Source organism: Giraffa tippelskirchi, chromosome X, assembly GCF_054371585.1.
Source record: "Giraffa tippelskirchi isolate mGirTip1 chromosome X, T2T-mGirTip1v1.2.pri, whole genome shotgun sequence".
In the NCBI taxonomy this organism is placed as follows: Eukaryota; Metazoa; Chordata; class Mammalia; order Artiodactyla; family Giraffidae; genus Giraffa; species Giraffa tippelskirchi.
In genome coordinates, this window is record NC_137289.1 from 128,536,309 (window position 1) to 128,561,690 (window position 25,382).

General features: G+C 37.7%; 1 protein-coding gene across 2 annotated transcripts in view; it reads right to left on the bottom strand.

Moving 5' to 3' along the window:
• Window positions 1-25,382, bottom strand: part of IL1RAPL1 (interleukin 1 receptor accessory protein like 1) — a 1,447,392-nt gene that overhangs the window by 726,126 nt on the left and 695,884 nt on the right. For both annotated transcript variants that reach the window (XM_081568113.1, XM_081568115.1), the window contains exon 3: window positions 7,295-7,574. In XM_081568113.1, coding sequence (XP_081424239.1) covers window positions 7,295-7,574 — 280 coding nt within the window. The remainder of the gene's footprint in view (window positions 1-7,294; window positions 7,575-25,382) is intronic.

The following is a 25,382-nucleotide window of genomic DNA, read 5'->3' on the forward strand; positions in this document are numbered from 1 at the left end:
CCTTGGACTGCAAGGAGATCAAACCAGTCAGTCCTAAAGGAAATCAATGCTTTATTCATTGGAAGGACTGATGATGAAGCTGAAGCTCCAATACTTTGGTCATCTGAAGCAAAGAACTGACTCATTGGGAAAGATCCTGATGCTGGGAAAGATTGAAGGTGGGAGGAGAAGGGGATGACAGAGGATGAGATGGTTGGATGGCATCACTGACTCAATGGACATGAGTTTGAGCAATCTCCTGGAGATGGTGAAGGACAGGGAAGCCTGCCATGCTGCAGTACATGGGGTTGCAAAGAATCAGATACGAATGAGCGACTGAACAAGACAAGAATGAGATCCTGGACTTCTAGCCTTATCTTGAGGTCATGATAAGATTCCAGGGCTCTTAGGAATAGGGTGAGTATATTTTGTATGTGCCAGGGCATGGATTACTAGAGGCTAATGGGTAGTCTCTGCTGTATTGTTATTTTGGTGGTCCCACCAAAAAACCACATCTTGTGCAATTTGAGCTCTTGTAAAGTTTTCTTCCCTATTAGCTCTAGACTCGACTAACTGGATATTAGTAAGCAATATACAAATAGATGCTTGATAAGTCTCCATACTTTCTGAGTTGCTAACCCTTTAGGATGGACTGGTTGGATCTCCTTGCAGTCCAAGTCGTCTCCAACACCACAGTTCAAAAGCATCAATTCTTCAGTGCTCAGCTTTCTTTATAGTCCAACTCTCACATCCACACATGACTACTGGAAAAACCATAGCCTTGACTAGATGGACCTTTGTTGGCAAAGTAATGTCTCTGCTTTTTAATATGCTGTCTAAGTTGGTTATATCTTTCCTTCCAAGGAGTAAGTGTCTTTTAATTTCATGGTTGCAGTCACCATCTGCAGTGATTTTGGAGCCCCAAAAAGTCCGCCACTGTTTCCACTGTTTCCCCATCTATTTGCCATGAATTGACAGGACCAGATGTCATGATCTTAGTTTTCTGAATGTTGAGCTTTAAGCCAACTTTTTCACTCTCCTCTTTCACTTTCATCAGCTCTAGCATCAGTTTTTCCAATGAATAGTCAGTGTTGATTGCCTTTAGGATTAGTTGGTTTGATCTCCTTGCTGTCCAAGGGACTCTCTAGAGTCTTCTCCAACACCACAGCACAGGGACCAAAGCAGGCAGTTTTGGTCCTACCAATATTATCCGCACGGTTAACTGAAGCAGTGTGGTCATGTTATGTCTCAAGTCCTGCGGTCCCTAGTTAATACTTCTTACCACCTTTCACACAACCTGCTATGCTTCTTTGTTGGGTTATATCTGCCTTTTCAATTGTAAGGAGGATGACTGTGAGGAAGGCAGCTGCTCTATCTTGAGAGAACCTCGTTCTATTTTAAACTGTGACCACAGTATCTATAATAATTTATTGCACACTTATTTTCTCTCTTGCAAATGATTTGAAGGTAAAAAATGGTTCTTTTAGAATCTTTGTAATTCTAGCATTAGCATATCACCTGGTGATCAGTCGATGTTTCTGAAATGGATGACTGAGTAAATGGACTTAACTGAGTACCTTTTGATAGATGAGAAAGAAGAATTAGTCTCTAAAGAGAAAATCAAGACTTGGACAAAGAAACTAGATACTAGATAAAATACATTATATATATGTAATTTGGAAAAGTACGCTTTTAGAAAGAAATTAACACAGAAAAATCAATCATCTTTCTGTCTGATTCGCTTTGCTGTACAGCAGAAACTGACACAGCAGTGTAAAGCAGCCTTACTCCAATAAAAAAAATCAATCATACTTCTAACAATGCTAACAATGTACATGTTGAAAATGAAATTCAAAAGGCACTATCATTTAGAAATACACCAAAGAAAATGACACACTTATGTATAAATTTCACAAAATGTGTAGAGGATTGTATGCTGAAAAATACAAAGTGCTGATGAAGAAGAAATCCTAAACAATGTAGAGACCTACTGCACTCATAGACTGTGGGTTCCAACATGAAGACAACAATTTTCCTCAAATTGAGTTATACAGGTTTAATTCAATTCCTATCAATATCATTCCAGTATGTTTTTTGTTATTTTTTTTTTGTAGACATACACAAGCTTATGCTAAAATTTATCTGGAGAGGAACAGGCCCTGCAACAGCTAAAAGAATCTTGAAAAGAAAGGTATCTAGTCCTACTATATAGCTATAGCTACACTAACCAAGACAGAATGGTACTGGCCAAGGAACAGGCACACAGATCAGAGGTATATAATACTGAATCTAGAAACTGGTTGTTGTTGTTCAGTTCCTAAGTCATGTCCAACTCTTTGCAACTCCATGGACTGTAGTACACCAGGCTCTTCTGTCCTCCACTATCTCCGGAAGTTTCCTTAAATTCATATCCATTGAGCCAGTTATGCTATCTAACCATCTCATCCTCTGCTGCCCACACAAATCCACCCAACTGATTTTGTATAAACGTGCAAAAGCAATTCCATGGAGGAAGCTAGACATTTTCAACAAATGATGCTGGAGCAACTGGACATCTATTCAAAAAGCTACACCTTGACCAAAATAAACTTTATACCTTATATAAATATTAATTCAAGATGGAGCAGAGAGTAAAATTTAAAGCTATAAAACTAGTGGTAAAAACTCCAATAATTTTAAAAAGAAGAAAAAAGTTTAAGGATATAGACTATGGAAAGAGTTCCTATACTTTGTACCAAAAGCACAATCCATAAAAGGAAAAAAATAAAAACTTTTGCTCTGCAAAAAAGCCTGTTAAGAGGATGAAAAGACAAACTATAGATCGACAAAAAATATTTGCAAGCCACATATCTAAAAGAGGATTACTACCTAGAATATATAAAGAATTCTCAAAACTCAACAGTTAGAACACAAATAATTCAGTTATAAAACGGGCAAAAGACATAAACAGATATTTCACTGATGAGCACAGAAATGGCAAATCAACACACAAAATCCCACCATTAGCCATTAGGGAGATGAAAATTAAAATCACGAGATATCAAGATATACTGATGGTTACAATGAAAAATAGTGACAATACCAAATGCTGCAAGCATGTGGATAAACCAGATCACTCGCATATTGCTGGTGGGAATGTAATAAAATGGTACAGTTACTCTGGAAAATAATAAGACAGTTTCTTATATGACAGGGCTTCTCTGATACCTCAGTTGGTATAGAATCTGCCAGCAATGCAGGAGACCCCGGTTCAATTTCTGAGTTGGGAAGATCCACTGGAGAAGGCACAGGCTACCCACTCCAGTATTCCCAGGCTTCCCTTGTGGCTCAGCTGGTAAAGAATCCACCTGCAATGTGGGAGACCTGGGTTCGATCCCTGGGTTGGGAAGATCCCCTGGAGAAGGGGAAGGCTATGCACTCCAGTATTCTGGCCTGGAGAATTCCATGGACTATACAGTCCATGGGGTCTCAAAGTGTCGGACATGACTGAGTGACTTTCAATTCTTATATGACCAAACATGCAACTATCATACAACTCAAGTTCACTCTAGTGCATCTATTTCTGATAAATGAAAACTTACATTCACTAGAAATGTACATGGGTATTCACAGAAGATTTATTTTCAATAGCCAAAAATGGAAACAACAGAGATGTCCTTCAATGAGTGAATAAAAACTGTGGTAATGTCCATACCATGTAACATTACTTAACAATAAACGAACAGACTACATTGAACAACCTGGATGAATTTCAAAGGAATTATGTTGACTGAAAAACCCAATTCCAAAAGGTGACATCCTCTATGATTCCATTTATAAAACATTCTTGAATTACAAAAAGTAGATATGGAGAACAGATTAGTGTTTCCCAGGATTTTGGGACTGGGGTAGGGAAGTGAATATGGACAATAGAAGGAATCCTGGAAGTGATGACATTGTTCTGTATCTTGAATGTAGCATCATCAATATTCTGATTATGATTTTGTACTATAGTTTTGCAAGCTGTCACTGCTGATGGAAACTGTCTAAAGGATTCCTGGGACCTCCATATACTATATCTTGCAAATGAATATGAATCTACAAAATAAAATTTTAGTCAAAAAATAGAGTGACAAACAACGTAGTCTGTTACAATTCAAGGGGCATTAAATTGCTTACATGAGCACCAGCCAGATGCGCATGTGAAACTGTTAAAAGGGTATAACTCAGAAGAGGGGTATTATAAAAATTGGGAGTCAAGAGGATAAGAAAAAAAATTTCTTTTAAAAAGTAAACATTCTTTAAATGGCAACGAAAGGAAAAGAAAAGAAATTATTACACTTCTCTCCTTCACTCACTTTTTCATGTAAAAATAAACACTCAAGGAGGACAAAATTGAGTAAAGAGCCAGGTACTACGGAACAAAGAATAATGTGGTATTATTCTATCCAAAATGGCTACTTACAGAAGGGAGTAGGGAAGCTCTTATTCATTCTACTGAGAGTAATTTTAGGTGTTTGCATTATTTACATCATTTAATTGTACATATTTAGGTGTAATGGAGAAGGAAACGGCAACCCATTCCAGTATTCTTGCCTGGAGAATCCCGTGGACAGAGGAGCCTGGCAGGCTACAGTCCATGGGGTCACAAGGGTCAGACAAGACTTGGTGACTAAACCACCACCACCATTTAGGTGTAAATGCTGTACATGAAAACATTTGTTAAACCATTTCATTGATAAGTTAATAACACAGAGCACTTATCAGAAAGACTAGAGCCTTGGAGTAGCAGCTAACATTTTCCAACTTCTGAAACTCTTTGTAAGTGAATTATTTAAAAACTAATGGTGACAATTTTGTGTCCTGAGAGCTAACAATGTGTCAAAGTGTCAGTGATTCAACTAACAGCCTTGGGCTCCCTTCACATCAACAGCAAGTCATTCTACTTAAACTGCTGTTTTGAGTCCTGCTTTCCAAATTGGAAAAGGGAGTCAGATCAACACTAGCTTCAAATCAATTGGAACACTTGAATTCCAGGGACAAAAGCATCTTTTCCTGCAGTCCATTGCTTCCTCTAGAATACCACTTGACACATACAAAACTTAAAGGTGTTTGTCTTTTACTTTCACCTTCCATTAAAATGTAGACACGTGGACATATGGCAACTGTCATGGTTTCAAAATTTTGTGACCTTCATTCATTATTGCAACTACAAATTCAGAGACATTTTAGTGCAATTTCTCAGAGCATTGGACCAATATGTATATTTAAATACATCAAAGAATTGCAACTTCAGTGCTTTAGAAATTCAGGTTACTAATCTGAACACATCACTATTTTCCCATCCAAAATGGAATGAAATGTTAGACTATGGACATTCAGCTCAATTCTAATCTCAGATAAAGGAGGACATAAATTGGTCTATCTTAAAGAATCACCTCTATACATGCATCAACAATCAGAAATCATGTTTTTTCAAAGAAATGCAGATGTGAAATTAAATCAAATTATTATCAGTCAAGTAGGAATAGCCAGTACAAACAGTACTCTCTAACTGTATTATTGTTCACTCAGTCATCTCCGACTCTTTGTGACCCCATGCACTGCAGCACGCCAGGCTTCCCTGTCCTTCACTTTCTCCTGGAGTTTGCTCAGACTCATGTCCATTGAGCTGGTGATGCCATCCAACCATCTCATTCTCTGTTGCCCCCCTCTCCTCTTGCCCTCAATCTTTCCCAGCATCAGGGTCTGTTCCAATGGGTTGGCTCTTCGCCAACATAGTATGGCAATTAATTATCATTGTACCTACAAAAACTACTTCTATTAAGAATTAAGTTGAAACATAAAAGGGTTGGATTCCTTTTTTAAGGGAAAGAACAAAAACTGAAAAAGGAATAATGCATTTGTTCTTTTATTAATATAATTCATTCAACATTATTCCCAAGCAGAACTTTATTTGCATTCATTTTTATTTTCTAAACTTAACTCTAACTTATATGTTGACAGTGTTTAAAAGAGAAAATCATATTTAACCTTCATGTGGCTTTCCCCCATTTTGACAACCTAACATACCTGCAGCCATGACACTTCATAAAGGTAATTCTTTTAGGTTGATGGTGAGTGGGAGACACAATCCTTATGCTAGAGGAATAATAGCTGCCAATGAGAATTTCAGAAGTGAAAGTCGAATTTTGAATTGAAAAAGATACTAGATGATTCTGAGAGTTTCTCCAAATTGAGAATCAACTGCTTTAGATTTAGCCTTCTCTTAGTAAGTTGAAATAGGGACACAAAGAAATCGATTTAAACCCTCTTTCTATATGCCTATACCCTGCTATTCCAATGTTCTTATACTCTAATGACATCCACAAACATTCATGCAGGGTGTGATTCACAGCCCATGTGGGGTTAAATGCTTAAACTGAGATTTTTCACTGCTAATGTGATACACGGCTATTGTCTCAATGCATGATCGTTAAGCAAAGTACATATGTCTCTTCCAAAAGCAGACAAAGATATGTAGATGTGTGATCAGTTTCTTTGTGGAGTAAGGGCATGGGGGGACCCAAAATATTTTTGTATTGACTCAGCACTTTTATGGCTTCCCAGGTGGCTCAGAGGTAAAAGAATCCACCTGCCATTTCTAGAGACCAGGAGATGTGGGTTCGATCCCTGGGTTGAGAAGATCCCCTGGAGGAGGAAATGGCAACCCACTCTAGTATTCTTGCCTGGAGAATTCCATGGACAGAGGAGCCTGGTGGGCTACAGTTCATGGGGTCACAAAGAGTCAGACACAACTGAGCACATAAGTGCACACACACAGCACTTTTAGTTAACAAAATGATCTGGAACATAGTCTCTGTACTTCTAACAAGGCAAGACTGCTTTCCTCTTTCTGTGCACATACATGTTACTTAAATCATCTTTGCAGATGTGTGTGAACCAGAGGTATCTGTGCACTATCTGTGAAGGGCAATAACAGAATGTTACAACCCATTTAGCAATAAACTATGCATCCTTTCTGCAAGTCTTTGCTTACATTTTATTTGCAACATTTCACCTCCTCTATAAATTTTATTTCATAGTGTTTAGTAATTTCTGGCAACATAAGTAGATACCCAGATGGTATCTCTTTTCTCCATAAGCCAGAAATAATGTCTCAATATAAATTCCAATACCATCTTTTTATGATTTAGATTCTAAATGTTAGAAAGCAGCAACACACACAAATATTGAGGCAATACCTTGAGGTTAAAGAGAGAGCCACGAAATCTAGGTATATAAGACAGCAACCTGTGATATCATTGATTCAACAGTAACAAGATGAAAAGCATACCTGATAACACAGGCATAAAGACCACTGTCCTGTAGTAACGTTGGTCGGAACCAAATGGAGTCTTCTTCCTTGCTCATTCTACTTCCATCAAAGGCTATTGGCTCTTCAAAGTCTCCGGGACCAGTGCTTTTGTACCACATCAAACTGAGTCCAGCACTTTGGGCTAGGGAGTAATTGGCTCTGATATAACCATAAAAGAGTGCACATTTGATGCGAACAGGCTCTCCCACCAAAACTTGGTATTTCTTGATATCGACAGACCAATCTGTGCATCCATCGGCTAAAGTCAAAAAAGAGAAAGAGAAAAAACATTAGAGAAAACAATGGAAGCAATTAGGTTATTCACTCATTTATCCATTCAACAATATTTATTGAGCATCTCTATTGGACAAAATTTTCCCCTAGGCACAAACTGTGCAGCGATGGATAAAACTCAGAAGGGCACTGGAAAGTAATTTATCCTACTAACAAACAATATATTCATCACTTAGTTTGCTTCTGCTGATATTTATTCTTACTTTAATCAGGGTGATGGCTACTGGCTCATGGCATTCCCACTCTAAATCCAAATGTTTGCCTGTTTTTTGAAGATGGATTCAGACCTGTGAAATAGTTTCCTTTGCTAGCTGGCTCTGATGTTTTCTTAGCAAAGAGTGCTGGAGAGAGACGGCAAAGGAAAGGGTTTTGCTCCCTGGCTCTAGTATGCTTGCTTGGAAGACTCTTGCAGTGTGCACTGCAGCAGCTTGATAATCTTTTAGCAGAGCCTCGGGTGAGACATCTTATGGACAGTTTTTCCCCGATACCTTAGAGGGCAAGGCATCTCTGTCCAATTGCAGAGGGCAGACTTCCAACCAGTTCTACCAGGGTGTCATCTCAGTGACTTTAAGCCTTGCCTTTTCCCAGTGAGGTCTGGATTTCACTCTGGGAATGGAGGATGGGAGCTTCTCCTTGGAGGCTCTCTCTCAGCTAGGGGTGATGGCAACCATTCCCCTATTCTTTATGGTTATCTTTTGCTATGGACTGAAGGCGTTCTCTTTAAACTCATATTTTGAAGCCTTAATCAAGAATGTAATGGTACATGGAGGAGGGGCCTTAAGGAAGTAATTAGCTTTATATGAAGTCATGAGGGCAGAACTCTTAGGAAGAGAGTGGTGCTCTTATAAGAAGAGACACCAGAGCTTGCAGTCTCTCTCCTCTTGCGTACTTATAGAGAAGATGTCACATGAGCACACACACCAAGAAGGTGGCCATTTAGTAAGCAGGAAAGAGGGCCCTCACCAGAAACCAAATCAGCCAGCACTTAGAACTTGAACTTCTCAGCCTCCAGAACTGTAACACGTTTCTGCTGTGTAGGCCACCCAGTCAGTGGTATTTGGTTATGGCAGCCCAAGCAGACTAATACATCTTTCTTTCTTACCAGCCAATCCTTCAGTACTCCGGTAACCTGTTGCACTGAACAAATCTCTACACACACTTTCTGTGTTCAAATTAGTGTATGATTTTTTTTTTCTCCCTGGACACACACTAATAAAGTGAAGTGTAAGTCTTGTACAGCCAAACAAGGCAGAAAGTAATACAACAAAAGTGAGTCATGTTTAGCAGTGGTTTCACAGCCAGAGATAGAGGCAGACCGTTACTTTGCCCTAATTTCTGGGAGCATCAGGCAGAGGAAGTGTAAAGTAAAAACCGTGGTGGGACACGGAGCTGATGGCATGGGGACTAGTTGAGTTTTCTGGGTTTCCTGGAAGCACCATCTTTCAAATGATATCTTGGTATCATTTTTATCACTTCTCCCCCACCGTATCCCCACAACAGCAACAGGTCACCATAGGACAGGTCCATCACCATTATTATGATCACAGAGAAGTTGTGGATTCCTGCTTAGAGAGGGCAGTTGCCTCACATCTAGAAAGATAATCAATTTGCCATGGCTCACAGTGTATAAATGCTGAGTAAAACGGCAAAAACCAAGAAAAGAGGACCCTTAACTGCAAGAGCATTTGAGTACTGCAAGCAGGGTTTAACTCACTTGAGATTAACAGAAGGGCAACCTAAAGGATCTAAGGACAGGAAAAATAATGGAGAATTCAAGAGAGGGAAAATGATCAAAATGAAAAGGCAGATGTATATTAGAGCAAAGGTGACACATTATGGAATTATCCAAATTTCTTAAAGTATTATCTAATATCTAATGAGCACTTAACTACGTGCTGAGCTTACACATTTTCATTCATCTTTCATAAAAATATTCATTTGGCTTTGAACTCATTGTTCCCGCTACACTGAACTTTTCACACCGACCAACTTGCATGGATTCCTCCTTACCTTCCTCCACATGTCACCTCCTCCAAGACTCCCTAACTGCCCTGCCAGCAAAACCACCTTCCTAGTCATTTGATCCAGATTGTTCTTTCATATTTTTTTCATAGGACTTATTGTTCTCTGACATCATGTACCCACTTTTTGCTTGCTTCATCTCCCCAGTAGAATATAAGCCTCCTGAGGTCAAGGACTTGGTCCCTCTAATTCACTTCTTTAACCTCAATGCCTAGAACTGTGCCTGCTAACCAGCTCAACACACACTGACTAAATGAATGAGTGAACGAAAGAGTCAATGAATGAATTCTTGAGTAAATGAACAAAATAATGTCAACATCAACAAACAGACTCAATACCAGCTAATACGTGAAAGTTCTGGTATTCTCATCCAGCTCATCTGACCCTAGAATTCATTCTCTCTCTACCACCATAATATTGTCTCCTAATAAAGGTAATTTAAATTTCACACCATTATTTAGTTACTTTAATTACCAAACTTTGGTCTAAGATTCCTAATAAAACACTGTATTAAGGTACTGTCTAGAGTAGATGTGCTGGAAGCTTGGTGAACATCAGCAATGTCCAACTCATTACCATCATTCCTATCAACGACTGCTGCCTAGTGGGCTCACCACACTAAACAGGATGACAGAACTGTACACAGAGATGTCAAGGTTACATAATTACATGCAGTACTTATCAACACAATTTTGCACATTTGTCCCATTGTGTGAAATGCATCCTAGGTGGGATCTTCGAACAGTTAATTCTGGCAATAAGCATGAAATTATCTTGTTTTATCATGATATGAATTACAATATAATTCTAGAATTACATTACTGTAACTGAGGCCATCTGTCACTTAGGAGACAGCTGCCAGGGCAAAAGGCTGAAACACCTTTAATGTAGCAGTATAGACAGTGACATGAAATTACTCAGACTCTCCAAAGATTTGTAAGGTAAAGCAGAATGCCTGAAGCTAAAAGCAAAAATATTTAGCTTAGAAACTTCTAAAAAGTTAGTAACAAATACAATTGAGAGAACAGAGGAAGAGTTGAGTTGGGAGACAGATAGAGATATTGATACATACTTTCAGAATCTGATTACTAAGAATAATGTTGAAAGAAAACCATAAATATTACAGAAAATTGAGTTATTTAGTAGTTTATCTATTGCAGAAAAAAGTTTCAAACAGCTTTGATTCACATGCCAAGGAAAAGGCAGAGGTGAAATGAAGAAATAACACCCCCTTAGGTATCAGAGACACCTTATGTTCATTTTAATAGGGAAATAGGGCATAGGTTCCATGGCTTAGGAAGTTTTATGACCATTAAATTATAAATATATGATGTTCAAAAGTAAACTATAAACTTAGTAATATGTTAGTATATTTGGGGGAAAGATGGCAAATAACATAAATAACAATTCAAGATATCTTCAAATATTTTGATAAACATTTAAATAAATGAACATATATTTTTTTCAAAAATTAAAGCATTTTACTAAATGAAATCAGTGAGGATTGCTATTTTTTCCTTTGTTAACATGTCACCACATTTGCACACATTCTCACTCTGCATGCATCACAATTTTTTCCTAAATCATTTGAAAATAAAATAGAGACATAATGACATTTCACTGCTGAAATACTTCAGTATGCATCTCCTTTGAATAAAGACATTTTTTCTTATATAGCCACAAAGAATTTTTTTAAATCTCATCCTACAGGATGTCTGAAATCTTAAAGGAATACATGATAACTTAAAACCTAACTCTTGATGACAAGAATTGCTACTGATAGGTTCAGTATTTCCTTACTTCAGTACACAAGCTCTGTTGGCTTGGAAACAGTTATTCTAAGCCAACAATATTTTTATATTTCTAGACATTGTTAATTCCATTATGTAAGTTACCAGGTAACCTTTATTATTTTTAAATTATCATTGGGTAATTCTTCAGGAAAATAATATTTAATCAGTTTTTCTGCCTTTCAGAATAAAATACCCTTCTATAAGCCTCTGTCAGAAAGTTAGATATTGGTATTCTCTTTCCCTGGTGGGAGGATTCCATGGAGATACTCTAGTTGAATGTCTCTTATACAGCACATACTCCTTCAGGGTCAATGCGAGTTTCTGAAGCCAAAAAGTTGCACTGAGAGAGTGAGAGTAGGAAGCACCATATTCATTTATTTTTGTTACCACCTGTAATGTTGTAGGAACTTATAGGAAGACAGCAATGGAATTAAGATTCAGAACTAATTTCCTTACAAGTAGTTCATATTGATGTACTATTTCCTAGACAAAGGCTCCATAGATTGGATAAATGTAAATACACTCAAATGATATTCATGAATGCATTTTTCATTGCCACTATTACTACAGATATAAGAGCTCAAAATATATCATGGCAACAAATTTGAAAGTTGCATTCTTTAAAATAAAAAGTCTAATAATAGACCATATCTCTAATGTATCCCAATAAGACAAAGTAAGACTTTACATATAAAAAGGTAAATTATGTTACTTTTCAAGTATCCACTTGGATAGGTACATTGGAATAATGAAACAATAATTAAGGCATCTGTGATAATATAATAGAGGTTCTCCATCACCTTTATTGGTCAAGAATCCTCCTGCAATGCAGGAGACCCTGGTTCGATCCCTGGGATGGGAAGATCCCCTGGAGAAGGGATAGGCTACCCACTCCAGTATTCTAGGGCTTCCCTTGTGGCTCAGCTGGTAAAGAATCCACCTGCAATGCAGGAGACCTGAGTTCGATCCCTGTATTGGGAAGATCCCCTGGCTAAGGGAAAGGCTACCCGCTCCAGTATTCTCGCCTGGAGAATTCTATGGACTATACAAGTTCATGGGGTCGCAAAGAGTTAGACACGACTGAGTGACTTTCACTTTCACTATTACCTTTATTAAACTGATCTATCCATCCTACAGCAACTTTGAGTATTGCCTGCTAACAGTTCACAGTTGTCTCCTTCTCTTAAAAATTACCCTTGATTAACAAGAGCCATCTTGGTGGGAAATTTACATCTCCTTGGGTCTGCCTATCGGAGAAGGCAATGGCACCCCACTCCAGTACTCTTGCCTGGAAAATCCCATGGATGGAGGAGCCTGGTAGGCTACAGTCCATGGGGTCGCTAAGAGTCGGACACGACTGACCGACTTCACTTTCACTTTTCCCTTTCATGCACTGGAGAAGGAAATGGCAACCCACTCCAGTATTCTTGCCTGGAGAATCCCAGGGACAGTGGAGCCTGGTGCGCTGCCGTCTATGGGGTCGCACAGAGTCGGACACGACTGAAGCGACTTAGCAGCAGCAGCAGCAGGGTCTGCCTATTGCCAATAACTGACTGATGTGAGTGTTAAGAAAAAAAGTTTGTTCCTTTACCTCTAGTAGGAACAACTGTACAGGGCAGTTAATGCTCCAGAGCCTCTCTGTGTGTGGATCAGGCCAAGCTTAGAGGTTAACAGTGACCTTACTCAGCGCTCTCCCCTTTCCTGCCCTGCTCCCCTCCCACACTCCCTCCCTTTTAGGTTTTCCCTGAAGAGCACTCCCTTAGTCAATTGTGAGCATCAAAATCTTGTCTTGGGCCCTGTTCTAAGAAATCCAATCTAACACAGATTTATATATTCATGGATCAAGAACTACCTTCATTCCAGTTTCTGTCCGCAGGGCTGGAGACATCAAGAGTTACAAGGCATAGCCCTTGTCTTCAAGGAGCTCACAGTGTAATAGAAGACACAGACAGAAACTGAAAGCACAAAGGAAATGCAATGATAAAGGGATGCACAGAGCTACTCAGGAATATGTTCCATGAAGAGAAAACATGAGGCATTTGTCAGAAGGGAGCCATACAAAGAACTGGCAGAAAGATATTTAATTTGGAGGTGAACATGAATGCAAACGGACTTCCCTATGGCTCAGACGGTAAAGAATCTGCCTGCAAAGCAGGGGATCTGGGTTAGATCCCTGGGTCAGGAAGATCCCCTGGAGAAGGGAATGGCAAACCACTCCAGTATTCTTTCCTGGAGAATCCCCATGGACAGAGGAGCCTGGCAGGCTACAGTCTATGGGGTCGCAAAGACTGGGACACAACTGAGCAACTAACACACTCACATGAACGCAAAGGCACAGAAATAAGAAATAGCAGAGTTTTGCAGGAACTACTAATGGCTCTATGGTGTATAAACAAGTTTAAGGAAGGAAACAGCAAGAGATGGGGGAAAGAAGTGGGCAAGGACAGATGGTGGAGGTATTTTTATGAGATGCAAAAAGTATGGCAGACTCTTGGAGACCATCTCATATTTTCAGATGTGCTATGCTGGCTGAAATTTAAGGCAGGCATGTAAGGGAGAAGGTTTTAGCCAGGAGAGTGATGTTATTGAAGGTCTGAAGTTGGGCAGTGGTAGTAAAGAAGGAGAAATGGGGTGGATCTGAGGAAGATTTAGGAGGTAAAGTTGGCAGGAGTAGGTGAATGACTGAATAAAAGCATCAAACAAGAGGCATTATGTTAGTTTACTCTGCAATTCATATCTTTCATCAGACACTAAAAATTGACTATTCCTGTCCAGTGGCGGGATCTGCGAAACATTTTTTATAATGCCTTCGTTTAAAATTTTCAGGCAATGAAAACATAATGATTTTTTAAATGACTCACAGACCTAAATTGTGTGTGTGTATTCTTTTTAAAACTTCCAATGATCAAAACTAAATACCTGACATATTTGTATCACTTGTCTCCACCTCTAGTGTGCTTGGAAAAGGCAAGCTTGAGACATGACCACGGTTACAGGGTGTCGGCCATGCACATACAGAGAACAGAAAGGCTGGGGCTAGATTTTAATGAGGCAAATTCTGCTCTTTATCTGTACTGGCTGCTACTCGTTCCAAATATGAACTTCATAAATTGAAACCTGGCAATGTTTCAATCCTTCCAAGAAGGAAGCAGAGATTCCCCCCAAATTGTCAGCAGCAAGGATTGCAGCAAATTATATCATAAATTAACCTTTATAGTATATGTTGTTTCACACAAGGTTTTGTTTTCATCTCTACTTTTTGGATTATGTTTCTCTGATGTGGGATATTGCCAGATTCTTGTCTTTAAAATATATACATATATATATACGCATACACACACACACACACATATCTGTGTGTGTGTGTGTGTATACAAACAATGTAACACTTTTGGAAGAGCTCATTCACATATGTTGGAGAGATTTGTGTGGGTGTTAAGAACTGAGGTTAACTCAAGAGACTCTGTCAATTATCAGGAATACTATTTCCAAAGCCTAGAAGTTATCATTTGCTACACTCTCAATGTTAGGTCATCTCCAGGTGGGAGCGGCCCTTGGTCAGGTGGTGTCAAATTTCTTCTAAGACATGGTCTCCTCTTTATCAGGGGACAGGTGATGGATGCAAGGCAAATAGGATCCAGGTAGCATATTTAACCCTCTGTCATACCTTAGCCTTCACATTCTAGCAGGTATTTTAGACACTAATATACAAAACTCCGTGCATTGCATAACACACACTTGGTAAGAATTTATTCTTAAGACTATTTGTATTCTTATGATAGAAAAAAGGGAAATTACAAGAATATTTTCATAGTTTCATAACCTGTCCTTTGGTTTAATAAGTTTCTTTCCTCAGCTGAGATCATAATTCCATAAAAAGTTACATCATGATGTTTTACAGAATATTTTATAATAACTACATAAAAGTCCATAATAGTGTTACATATAACTTACTTAGCTCTTTGGGTGTTAGACTACTTAAAGTTTTCCCCCTATATTTGATTGTTCTAAATATGCGATAAAACAACTTAAGATGCAGAGTGCTGCAACCTTCCTCTCAAAAAAAGTATAATTTACTCAGGAAAAAATTCCTGAAGAAAAATTACTGAATCAAATAATACATTTTTAAAGGCTTTATATGAAATTTTAAGATTTTTCAAAAACTGTCTGATAACTTCTTTTCATAATAGCCATCTAAAGAAAGTGAAAGTGGCTCAGTTGTGTCCAAATCTTTGCAACCAAAATGGACTATACAGTCCATGGAATTCTCCAGGCCAGAATACTGGAGTGGATAGCCTTTCCCTTCTCCAGGGGATCTTCCAAACTCAGGGATCAAACCCAAGTGTTCTGCATTGCAGGAGGATTCTTTACCAGCTGAGCCACAAGGGAAGCCCATAGTGATCTAAATAAGTGCATATATCACTTTATGTGCTAAGACTGTATTAACTCCTATGCAATATTTGTTAAATTGAGCACCACGGTATAGTTTGCAAACTTTTGTGTCTCTATTTACAAAAATATAGCATCATCAGAAATATCACTCATCTGATAACTGAATGGCAATGCTGTTACAGTTATTATGTATCAACTCTGAGTTCTGTTCAGTCGCTCAGTTGTGTCTGACTTTTGCGAACCGATGGACTGCAGCATATCAGGCCTCCCTGTCCATCACCAACTCCCAGAGTTTACTCAAACTCATGTCCATTGAGTCAGTGATGCCATCCAACCATCTCATCCTGTGTTGTCCCCTTCTCCTCTCGCCTTCAATCTTTCCCAGAATGAGGGTCTTTCCCAATGTGTCAGCTCTTCGCATGAGGTGGCCAAAGTACTGGAGTTTCAGCTTCAACATCAGTCCCTCCAAAGAACATCCGGGACTGATTTCCTTTAGGATGGACTGGTTGGATCTCCTTGCAGTCCAAGGGACTCTCAAGAGTCTTCTCCAACACCATAGTTCTAAAGCATCGATTCTTCGGCGCTCAGCTTTCTTTATAATCCCACTCTCACATCCATATGTGACTACTGGAAAAACCATAGCATTGACTAGTCGGACCTTTGTTGGCAAAATAATGTCTTTGCTTTTTAATGTCCTCTCTAGGTTGGTCATAACTTTCCTTCCAAGGAGTAAGCATCTTTTAATTTCATGGCTGCAGTCACCACCTGCAGTGATTTTGGAGCCCCCCAAAATAAAGTCTGCCCATGTTTCCACTGTTTCTCCATCCATTTGCCATGAAGTGATGGGACCAGATGCCATGATCTCAGTTTTCTGAATGTTGAGCTTTAAGCCAGCTTTTCACTCTCCTCTTTCATTCTGAACATCTGACTTAATTCATCACACACAGTTTGCTCTATTGAAAATTATTTTTATTCAACATTATAATTTTATCCATTCACTTCTGTATACATTTTCAATGAAAGACTTGCTTAATTTCACTTGTTGTATCTCCACAAAACCCTCTAGTCGGACCACAAAAAAGGATACGTGCATACGGATAGGTCCAAAAGTGTTACCAGTCTCAGGAATTTTATACCTTTGTGACATTTGTTGGACACTGGATTAAATATCAACATGATGAGCAACAAACCAAACAGATCAAATTTTATCTCTTTCCCATCTTAGAGACTCCTAACAGGAGAGATGCGCTGGGTGGTGGGACAGGCACCCTGCAAACCGATACTTAAAATTTTTGATTGGAGCATAGTTGCTTTACTGTGTTAGTTTCTACTGTACAGCAAAGTGAATCAGCTATATGTGTATATATTCCCTTTTTTTGGACTTCCTTCCTATTTAGGTCACCACAGAGCATTAAGTAGAGGTCCCTGTGCTAGACAGTAGGTTCTCATTAGTTATCCATTTTATAAATAGTATCAATTGTGTATATATGTCAATCTCAGTCTCCCAATTCATCCCACCTCTCTCTTTCCCCTTGGTGTCCAGAAGTTTGCTCTTGATGTCTGTTGCAATTTGATCCTTAAAAGAGAGTAACAAGGCTTAAGGCACATATTTACTTGCATTTTGTTTTAGAGGATATAGCTGAATAGACTTCTATTTTTTATTCTTGCAAGGAATAAAAGTCTTTAAATTTTAGAGCAATTCCAAATGAGGTATTGTTTGAAGCAATGAAGACACAAAATCATGTATTCGAGTCCAAATCACGTTTCAGTGTGTTTCCACATTTGTTATTGGCCACGTACTACATGTGACTCATTGTCCTACAGCAGATTATTGAGGCTAGTGTTGACCTTGAGGAAATCATCTTTCAATAGGCAAGTACATGTCACAAACTATATATAACACAAGGCAGAATGGAGAAATGCTATGAGTAAAAGCAGCATTGCTGAGGAAACACAGAGTCAGAGGTTTTCTTCCATCTCAATCCAGAACTGGTTTCTATTTCTCAAGTAAACTAATGGAGGAGAAATATATAATGGGGAAGATCAAAAAGAATTAAGAAGGAGAAGGAATTTTAACTGTGCCTCAGTTCAAAACGATAACTGGGAAGAGAAAATGCCAAGTCAATGAGATATCTCAGATAATAAAGGGTGAGGTTCTAAAACAGTGGGATGGTATAGGGAGAAAGGCATAACCAGGTAAAAATAAGATCGCAAAAGTGGGCTAAACAAGACACCAGGCAAAGGAAATTGAACTTAATACTGAATCCCAGTAGATGACCAATTTCAGTTTGCATCAGCATCATCAGGAGGAATTATCAAAAGTTGATTTGTCTTTAAAAATTTTGTATTATTATTTTTTTAATTTTTTAACATTTTAAATAAAACGTTATTTATTGGGGTATAGCCAATTAACAATGTTGTGATAGTTTCAGGTGAACAGTGAAGGGACTCAGCCACACATATACATGTATCCATTCTCCCCCAAACTCCCCTCCCATCCAGGCTGCCACATAACACTGAGGAGAGTTCCCTGTGCTGTAAGTAGACCCTTGTTGGTTATCATTTTAAATACAGCAGGTGTACATGTCCAACCCATACTCCCTAACTATCCCCTCCCCCATCCTCCCCTCCTGCAGCAACCATAAGCTCATTCTCTAAGTCTGTGAGTCTTTTACTGTTGTTTAAATAAATATACTTGTATCATTTCTTTTTAGATTCTGCATAAAAGAGACATCATATGATATCTCTTTTTCTCTGAAAAGATAGATTATTTGGCTTTACCATTAGTGCTTCGATTCAGAAGGTGTTGATTGGTAACTAAGAATTCGCATTTCTGAAAAGTCCTGGATGATGTTTCTGTGATGACACTTTGGACAATCACAGCTCTATTCAATGTAGACAGTGGAAAATATCCATTAATGAAGTGGTTTGATCTACATTTTATGAAGATAACTCCAGTGGCACTATCAAGGATAGATGGAAGGAGAGAGCTAGAAACAGGGAGGTCATTTAGAAAGCTCTTAAAATAGTAGTGAGTGAGTGATAGTCGCTCAGTTGTGTCTGACTCTTTGTAATCCTATGGACTGTAGACTGCTGGGCTCCCCTGTCCATGGGATTCTCCAGGCAAGAACACTGGAGTGGGTTGCCACTGCCTTCTCCAGGGGATCTTTCCAGGGACTGAACATGGGTCTCCTGCATTGCAGGCAGATTCTTTACCATCTGAGCCACCAGGAAAGCCATGTACAGCAGGGAAAATAGTAGAGATGAAGTAAAGAAGTGGGGGGCATCATAGAGCTGGAATCAACAGGATGGGGAGACTGATCAGACAGAATAGATGAAGGAAAGGAGTAGTCCAGGGTGACTTTGAAGTTCAACCCAGGATTCCTCAGAGGATTGTGACATCATTAAAGGAAATAAGGAGTAGAAGCAGGTTCAAGTCAGCAGATGACAAGTGTGGTGGGGGTAGAAGACTCATTTGTTATCTTCCAGCACATTTTTGGCATTTATCACAGGTGTTTATACAGCAGACTGCATTGCTTGCATTGTCTAGTTTGTGCCACAAAAGCACTTCTGTGTATCTCTTTCATATTGTGAACTCTGCTGGGCATTAGGTTCCCCTAGAGTTAGAGAAACATTCAAGAGAAATGGGAATGAAGTCTGGTGTGTATTTTAATATGCATTTATTTTCATATGAATAATATCACAGAGATTAATTGTCTATTTGATTAACTTCTTGCAGAGATTGTGGGGAAAATTAAACACACACAGTTTGTATATTGCTCCTTCAAGTGAATTTCTAAGTGAGAATTTTATAAAAGGTTAGAGCCATTTTTTTTTAGTGATGCTGAGTCTATTTTTATCACTGTATCAGTCTCATGAAAATACACAATATGCTGTACACATATTAGCTTTACACAGAACTATGTGGATATTCACCTGCATTTATATGTGCAATTATATATCTATCACGAAGGGAATTTATTGACAGACTATATTTTATTCAGGGTATTATAAGCAAGTATCTGTGTACCTGCTGCATGATCTTTGTTTCTCATGTGTAAAAACAGCAGTTCCATTTTATTTGTGTAGAATTCCTTCATTTACATAGTATTTTCATAAACACTATCAGACTGCAGCAAGAAAAAAGTGGTAATAAATTCAGGGAAAAAAATCATGGGGGATTTTTTTGCATTTTTTCATGTATACTTAAAGAGACAGGAACAGAAAAAAAAATTATCAAGTATAGAAGGTTTCCTTGAACCTTAAAGTCTGCTTTCCAGAGATTTTGTTGGCATGCTCCCAGCTTCTCTTTAAATAATGAAAGCAAGTTTAGATAGTAGGAAATTGCATTGATTCAGATTTTGTTGTTTTGGGTTTTGTTTTCCCTGTCTTTGAGAGTGTAGTCTCTGGGTATGAGAATAAATTCATAGACATTTTTTGAGGGCTGATAAATTTGACAGGAAGCACTTATGTGAAAAAGTGTACTAGGCAGTTGTTAAAATGGACATCTACTAAGTTCAAAGCAAATTTAAGCAGTTTCAGTTTTACTTTGCAATTAAAAGATAAAAGGGCTGGCTTAACTGAGATTATCTTCATAGTCTCTTTATTAATATTGATTAAACTCAAAACTAGAGGAATCTTCTGATCCAGCAGATGTTACTTTATGATGACACTCATCGCAGTTATTATTATTTACATAAAAGTTTAAATTCTCAGGGAATGGCAGTTCCCTTTTTTTTTTAGCTCACTAGTAAGTACTTTTAAAGAGGAACACATAGTGTATAATGCTTCATGGTTCACCCAGCTCAACATCCTACTTTGGCTACTGTGCCAAACCTAGGCTCCTTGATGTACCTCTCAAAGGTTCAAAACTACACCCTTAGTAGTCACACCATGACCTGTTCCTTTAATATATTTCAAAGAGGAAATATTTGAATTGGAAGGGGGAAGGAATGATTTAACGGTATTTAGTGTGAGTCACCTCTGGAGGGAGGCATTCACTGATTCATTCTTTATTTCAACAAATATTTATGTAGAACCTGTTACCTTGGGCACTGCTGGGGCTGGAAGAAAGCATTTTGTAATCTTATTGTACATCACATTAAGCAGGGTTCCCTTCCTTTATGCTAAACAGCTTACATTGTTCCCACTGGACTGTTAAGGGCAAGAAGAAATATTTGTCTCAAACCTTACTTTATTTTTTCAATCTGGTATATATGGATATTTTCAAAGCTAAACAAGGCAGTGTTGTGGACTCCTTGTAGTGATCATTCATTAATGTGCTTAAAATTTTTTTTTTTTCTGTCATTGTTCCCTAGTTTTCAAAGGCAAGTTCTTATCTTTGGATTTGACAACAAGGGCCACGCTGGCCTATACAGAGACCCAATTGGGTACCATGCAATTATGAGAAATAAATACGTATTGTGAAATGTATCAAGCCTGTGCATTCTCTTTCTTTATTTCCATTACAGTACCATGAAGTAGTCAATCACATATTCTTTTATTCTATAAATTGGAAAATACTGAATAATTCAACAGCTCTGAAACTTCCGAACTTCATTCAGTGGAGAAGCCATAGTCCCTGATCTCTATTTTAATATGCTGCCAGTTACCATAAGTCATTACAGCACAATACAGGGCCCAGGATGAATATCACTCATTCATTGTTGCCTTGAATGGCTTCGGGGTATGAAGTAAACGCTACTACATCACTGTCCTCATAATGAGATCGTTCTGCCTGATAAACAAGCTCCCTGCAGGCCCTACCTGCTGATAGGACCCAGTGAACCAAATATCTAACACTTCACAGAGGCTCCTCCCTGCCATTCTGCAATATTGCATGCATCATTTTTGAGAGAAAATGTGATGGAAAGAAGTAGAAAATTGAGCTACTGACTCCTGGGTCCATTGCTACAACCTGGTTTTGGAACCAAGCTTCAATTCAATTTCTGGGTCCTGGGAGATAATATAAGTTTCAAAGTTTCCAGGAAGATTGTCAAAATCTAAATTCATGTGCTATCTGACTAATTTACACATGGCTTTGGGTGAAACCAAAGGACCAAGGAAAGGACCAGAGACCATAGAAAGCCCCTTGACTTAATTCTTGACCTTTTTTTTTTTTTTAAGTTCTGAACCTAAATCCCATGCATCTTTATAATAAAGCACATTTAAAAATTATTTGAAAGGGTTTTGAACTTTGCACCTAGAAAAGTTCCATTAAAATATTTTGCTAATTGGAACTGCACTACAAGAAGCAGGATTTCATTTTCTGCCTTATCCATCCATAGTGTATAATGGGAACCATTCTTTAAATATTATTTGTAAAGGTTATTGTTAGTGGCTACATATATGTTCATTCTATAAATGCATATTGTTATATATTTAATTTGTTTTAATTTCTATTTTCATATACAGTACTATGATCAATATCATTTTATACACATTTTGTTTGAATTTCTGATTTTGTCTTGGAGATTGAATATCTAAATCAAGATTACTGGGTCAAAACATATTGTATGTTTTGCCACATTGCTTCAGTAGAGATTGTGTCAATTTATATTCCTGTATGTAGTGTATGTGAGTATCTATTTCACAGTATCCTAGCTATGTGAGCTTATTTCTGTACCACTGCATTCTTCCACATTAGTGCCCATTCTAGTCTTGCCACATCTGCTTACAAATCCACAATCAGTGGTGGTCCTGATGAGATTTTGTGTAGTGTGTGTATTTTTGTAAATTTTTTTCCTTCAATTTCCAGATATCCACTGATAACTCTGAATTTACATATCTAGCTGTGCTCTTGTTTGGTGACTTTCAAAACTGTCATGCATTTATTAAACTTGGGAAGCCCAAAATGCAATGAGTTCTTATTATAGTAGTTGCTGATATTCAGGTGCTACAATAATCCGTGTGCCTCACTTCAACCTGTCAGGTAATCACTGGTGATCTTTTCTAATACAATTAACTTTCATTGCTGATGAAAACATTTTGTATTCATCCTGTTATATTAGTGCACACTGATAAACAATTTTAAATCTTTAAGATCACACACTGACAAAAGAATAAAAAAAAAATTAAAAAGATCCCAGATGTCCCTTTTCCTGAGCATTTTCATTTAATGGATAAATAGAAAATCTAACCAAAAGTTGAATGCTAAAAAACATAAATCAATTCTGTTTAAAACATGGTAAAAGAAAATCTCGTTATCACCCTACAATAATGGCAAAGTATTCATTAATTAATATAAATTAAAGATACGCCTATTTCTAAAATTGTGAAATCCACACACACAAATGCAGCAAGATATCACTTATTCACCATAGAAAAAATATCATATATACATACATACAGACACACATACATATATGTACACAAGAGAAATTATACAATATTCCATATCAAATTGAATGGCTTTGCTTAAAAAATGCACAATGAGGAGAGAATCGTGGCAAAACCATAGCGAATATATTTGCTATATTTGCTATTTGGTTTCCTCCTGATGGCTTCTAGCCTCAGGCCAGTCAAACATGTGGAGCAGAAGAAGGCAAATGAGTAAATTCGTGCATTACCTTTCTCTTTCAACGTCAAGTCCCTGTGGTTGAAACCTGCCTTGTGTCAAGTTCAGCAGTGCCTTCATTCTTTTATTCCTTAGAATTAACCTGAGAACTTTTACACCTATCCACTTCTGTTCCTTTCTTGTTGAGGGCAAATCAGAAAGATGGAAGAACAGGGGCTTGTTTTGTGTGCCAGGAATTCGGGCTCATGGTATACTCAAGCAGGCTGTGATGTGTTCTGACAGGAAGGGAGCAGCAATTCCCCAGAGCTATCTGAGGGTTCACGGCCAGCCCCCTTGTTCCCCTGTACATTTACCCTGATTAAAGAACTATCTTAAGGCCTGACCTTTTAAATAAACTGATGATTAGTTATGTGAAGCATAAACAAGAAAATAGTTCTTTAATGGGCTGTTAAGTTCTAAACACCTTAGATATGTCTTTCAGTCCGAACAGTCACATAGATCCGTTGTTTAATTTCACATTTACTTAAACATATGCATATTTTCTACTGCAATTCTGAACTGACCCTCCTATAAAACTATAGTTTTAAAAAGCAAAGAAGTGGGGATAAATCATATTTTTCAAAGATAACTATTAGTAACAATATCGATTATATTGCCAGGAAAACATGGTGTGCTTTCTCCTAAAGAGACAGACTACACATTTTTAAAACTGGTTCTGTGATACAGATTCTCTCTGAGTATAAAATGAATACAGTGAAATTCCCATTTTAGGGCACCTGCCTAGATATTTGATAATATTATGATGTATATCCAAATAATTTTCTCTGATATATAAGCATAACTGTATACTCTGTTCCCCTTCTATATTGCAGAAAGTCCTTAATAACATTTGTATTAAACCTCCACGGTTCTCCTTCACTCACTGACTATTATAAAATGTAAATGAACAAGTGTCAAATTAAGTTAACAGAAAATACAAATACCAACAACCCCAAATAAATGCAACACTCTGGAGTCAATGCAACTAAGACTGACTGATTTTGAGAGAAGATATTCTTTGTGTATTAGCATTAACAGATATGTCACATCCAGCAAATTGCATGTTAGTTCACTTCTAATTAGACAGCTTTGAACAGACACATAATAATTCATGGTTATTTAAATCGTTCCGAATAGGTGAAAACTATGCAGCTTAGACTCCATTAAATATACTTTAAACAATTGGTAGGAACAGATTTCAACAACAGAGAAAATCAATGAAGCCAAATGCTGGTTCTTTGAAAAGATCAATAAACTTGATAATATTCTACAGAAAGACAGATCAAGAAACAGAGTTTAATAAAAACTTCAGTGTAATGATTATCAGGATTGGTGTGTATTTTATCAACAGCTACATATACAATGATTGAGATCTAGTGCCTGAGAAGAAAGTATATTTTTTCAGTGATTAGGTCAATGTCACATAATACATTTATACTCAAAAATTACAAGTGTATATATCCATATAAAATAAAAATTATATTCACACTATTTTTAGCGTTCTATTACAAAGGATCTATGGGAGCCAAAACAAGGCACCCTAAATCTTTCCCACTTCTGCTTCTGAGAATGCTCACTTAAAGATGGAACTGTTACCAATTTCAGTCTTCAGGCTGCAACCACAGATGGCTTCACAACTTAGAATAGCCTCATAAAACTGTCCCCAGTGTTTGAGGTCCCCAGTGCTTCACTACTGAAAAGGTACATTACTTACAGAACATTCAAGGACACAAAAATGCTAACGTATATATTCCAGAGACTGTGGGGAGATTATGCCCCCACCCAAGAACTTCTTAAAAGAAGGAAATTATGATTCTTGTCTCTATTAAATCATACTAAGCTTAGGAAAATTCAGCACACTTTAGATATAGTCTATTTTGGGGCCAATTTGTCTTAAAAGCATCAGCAAAAAATAGCAAAATATACTATAAGCACTAAGATACCATAAGCAAAGGATAAAAATTGATATCATATAAATTTTATCATTTTCATTATAGAATGAGTATAGTAT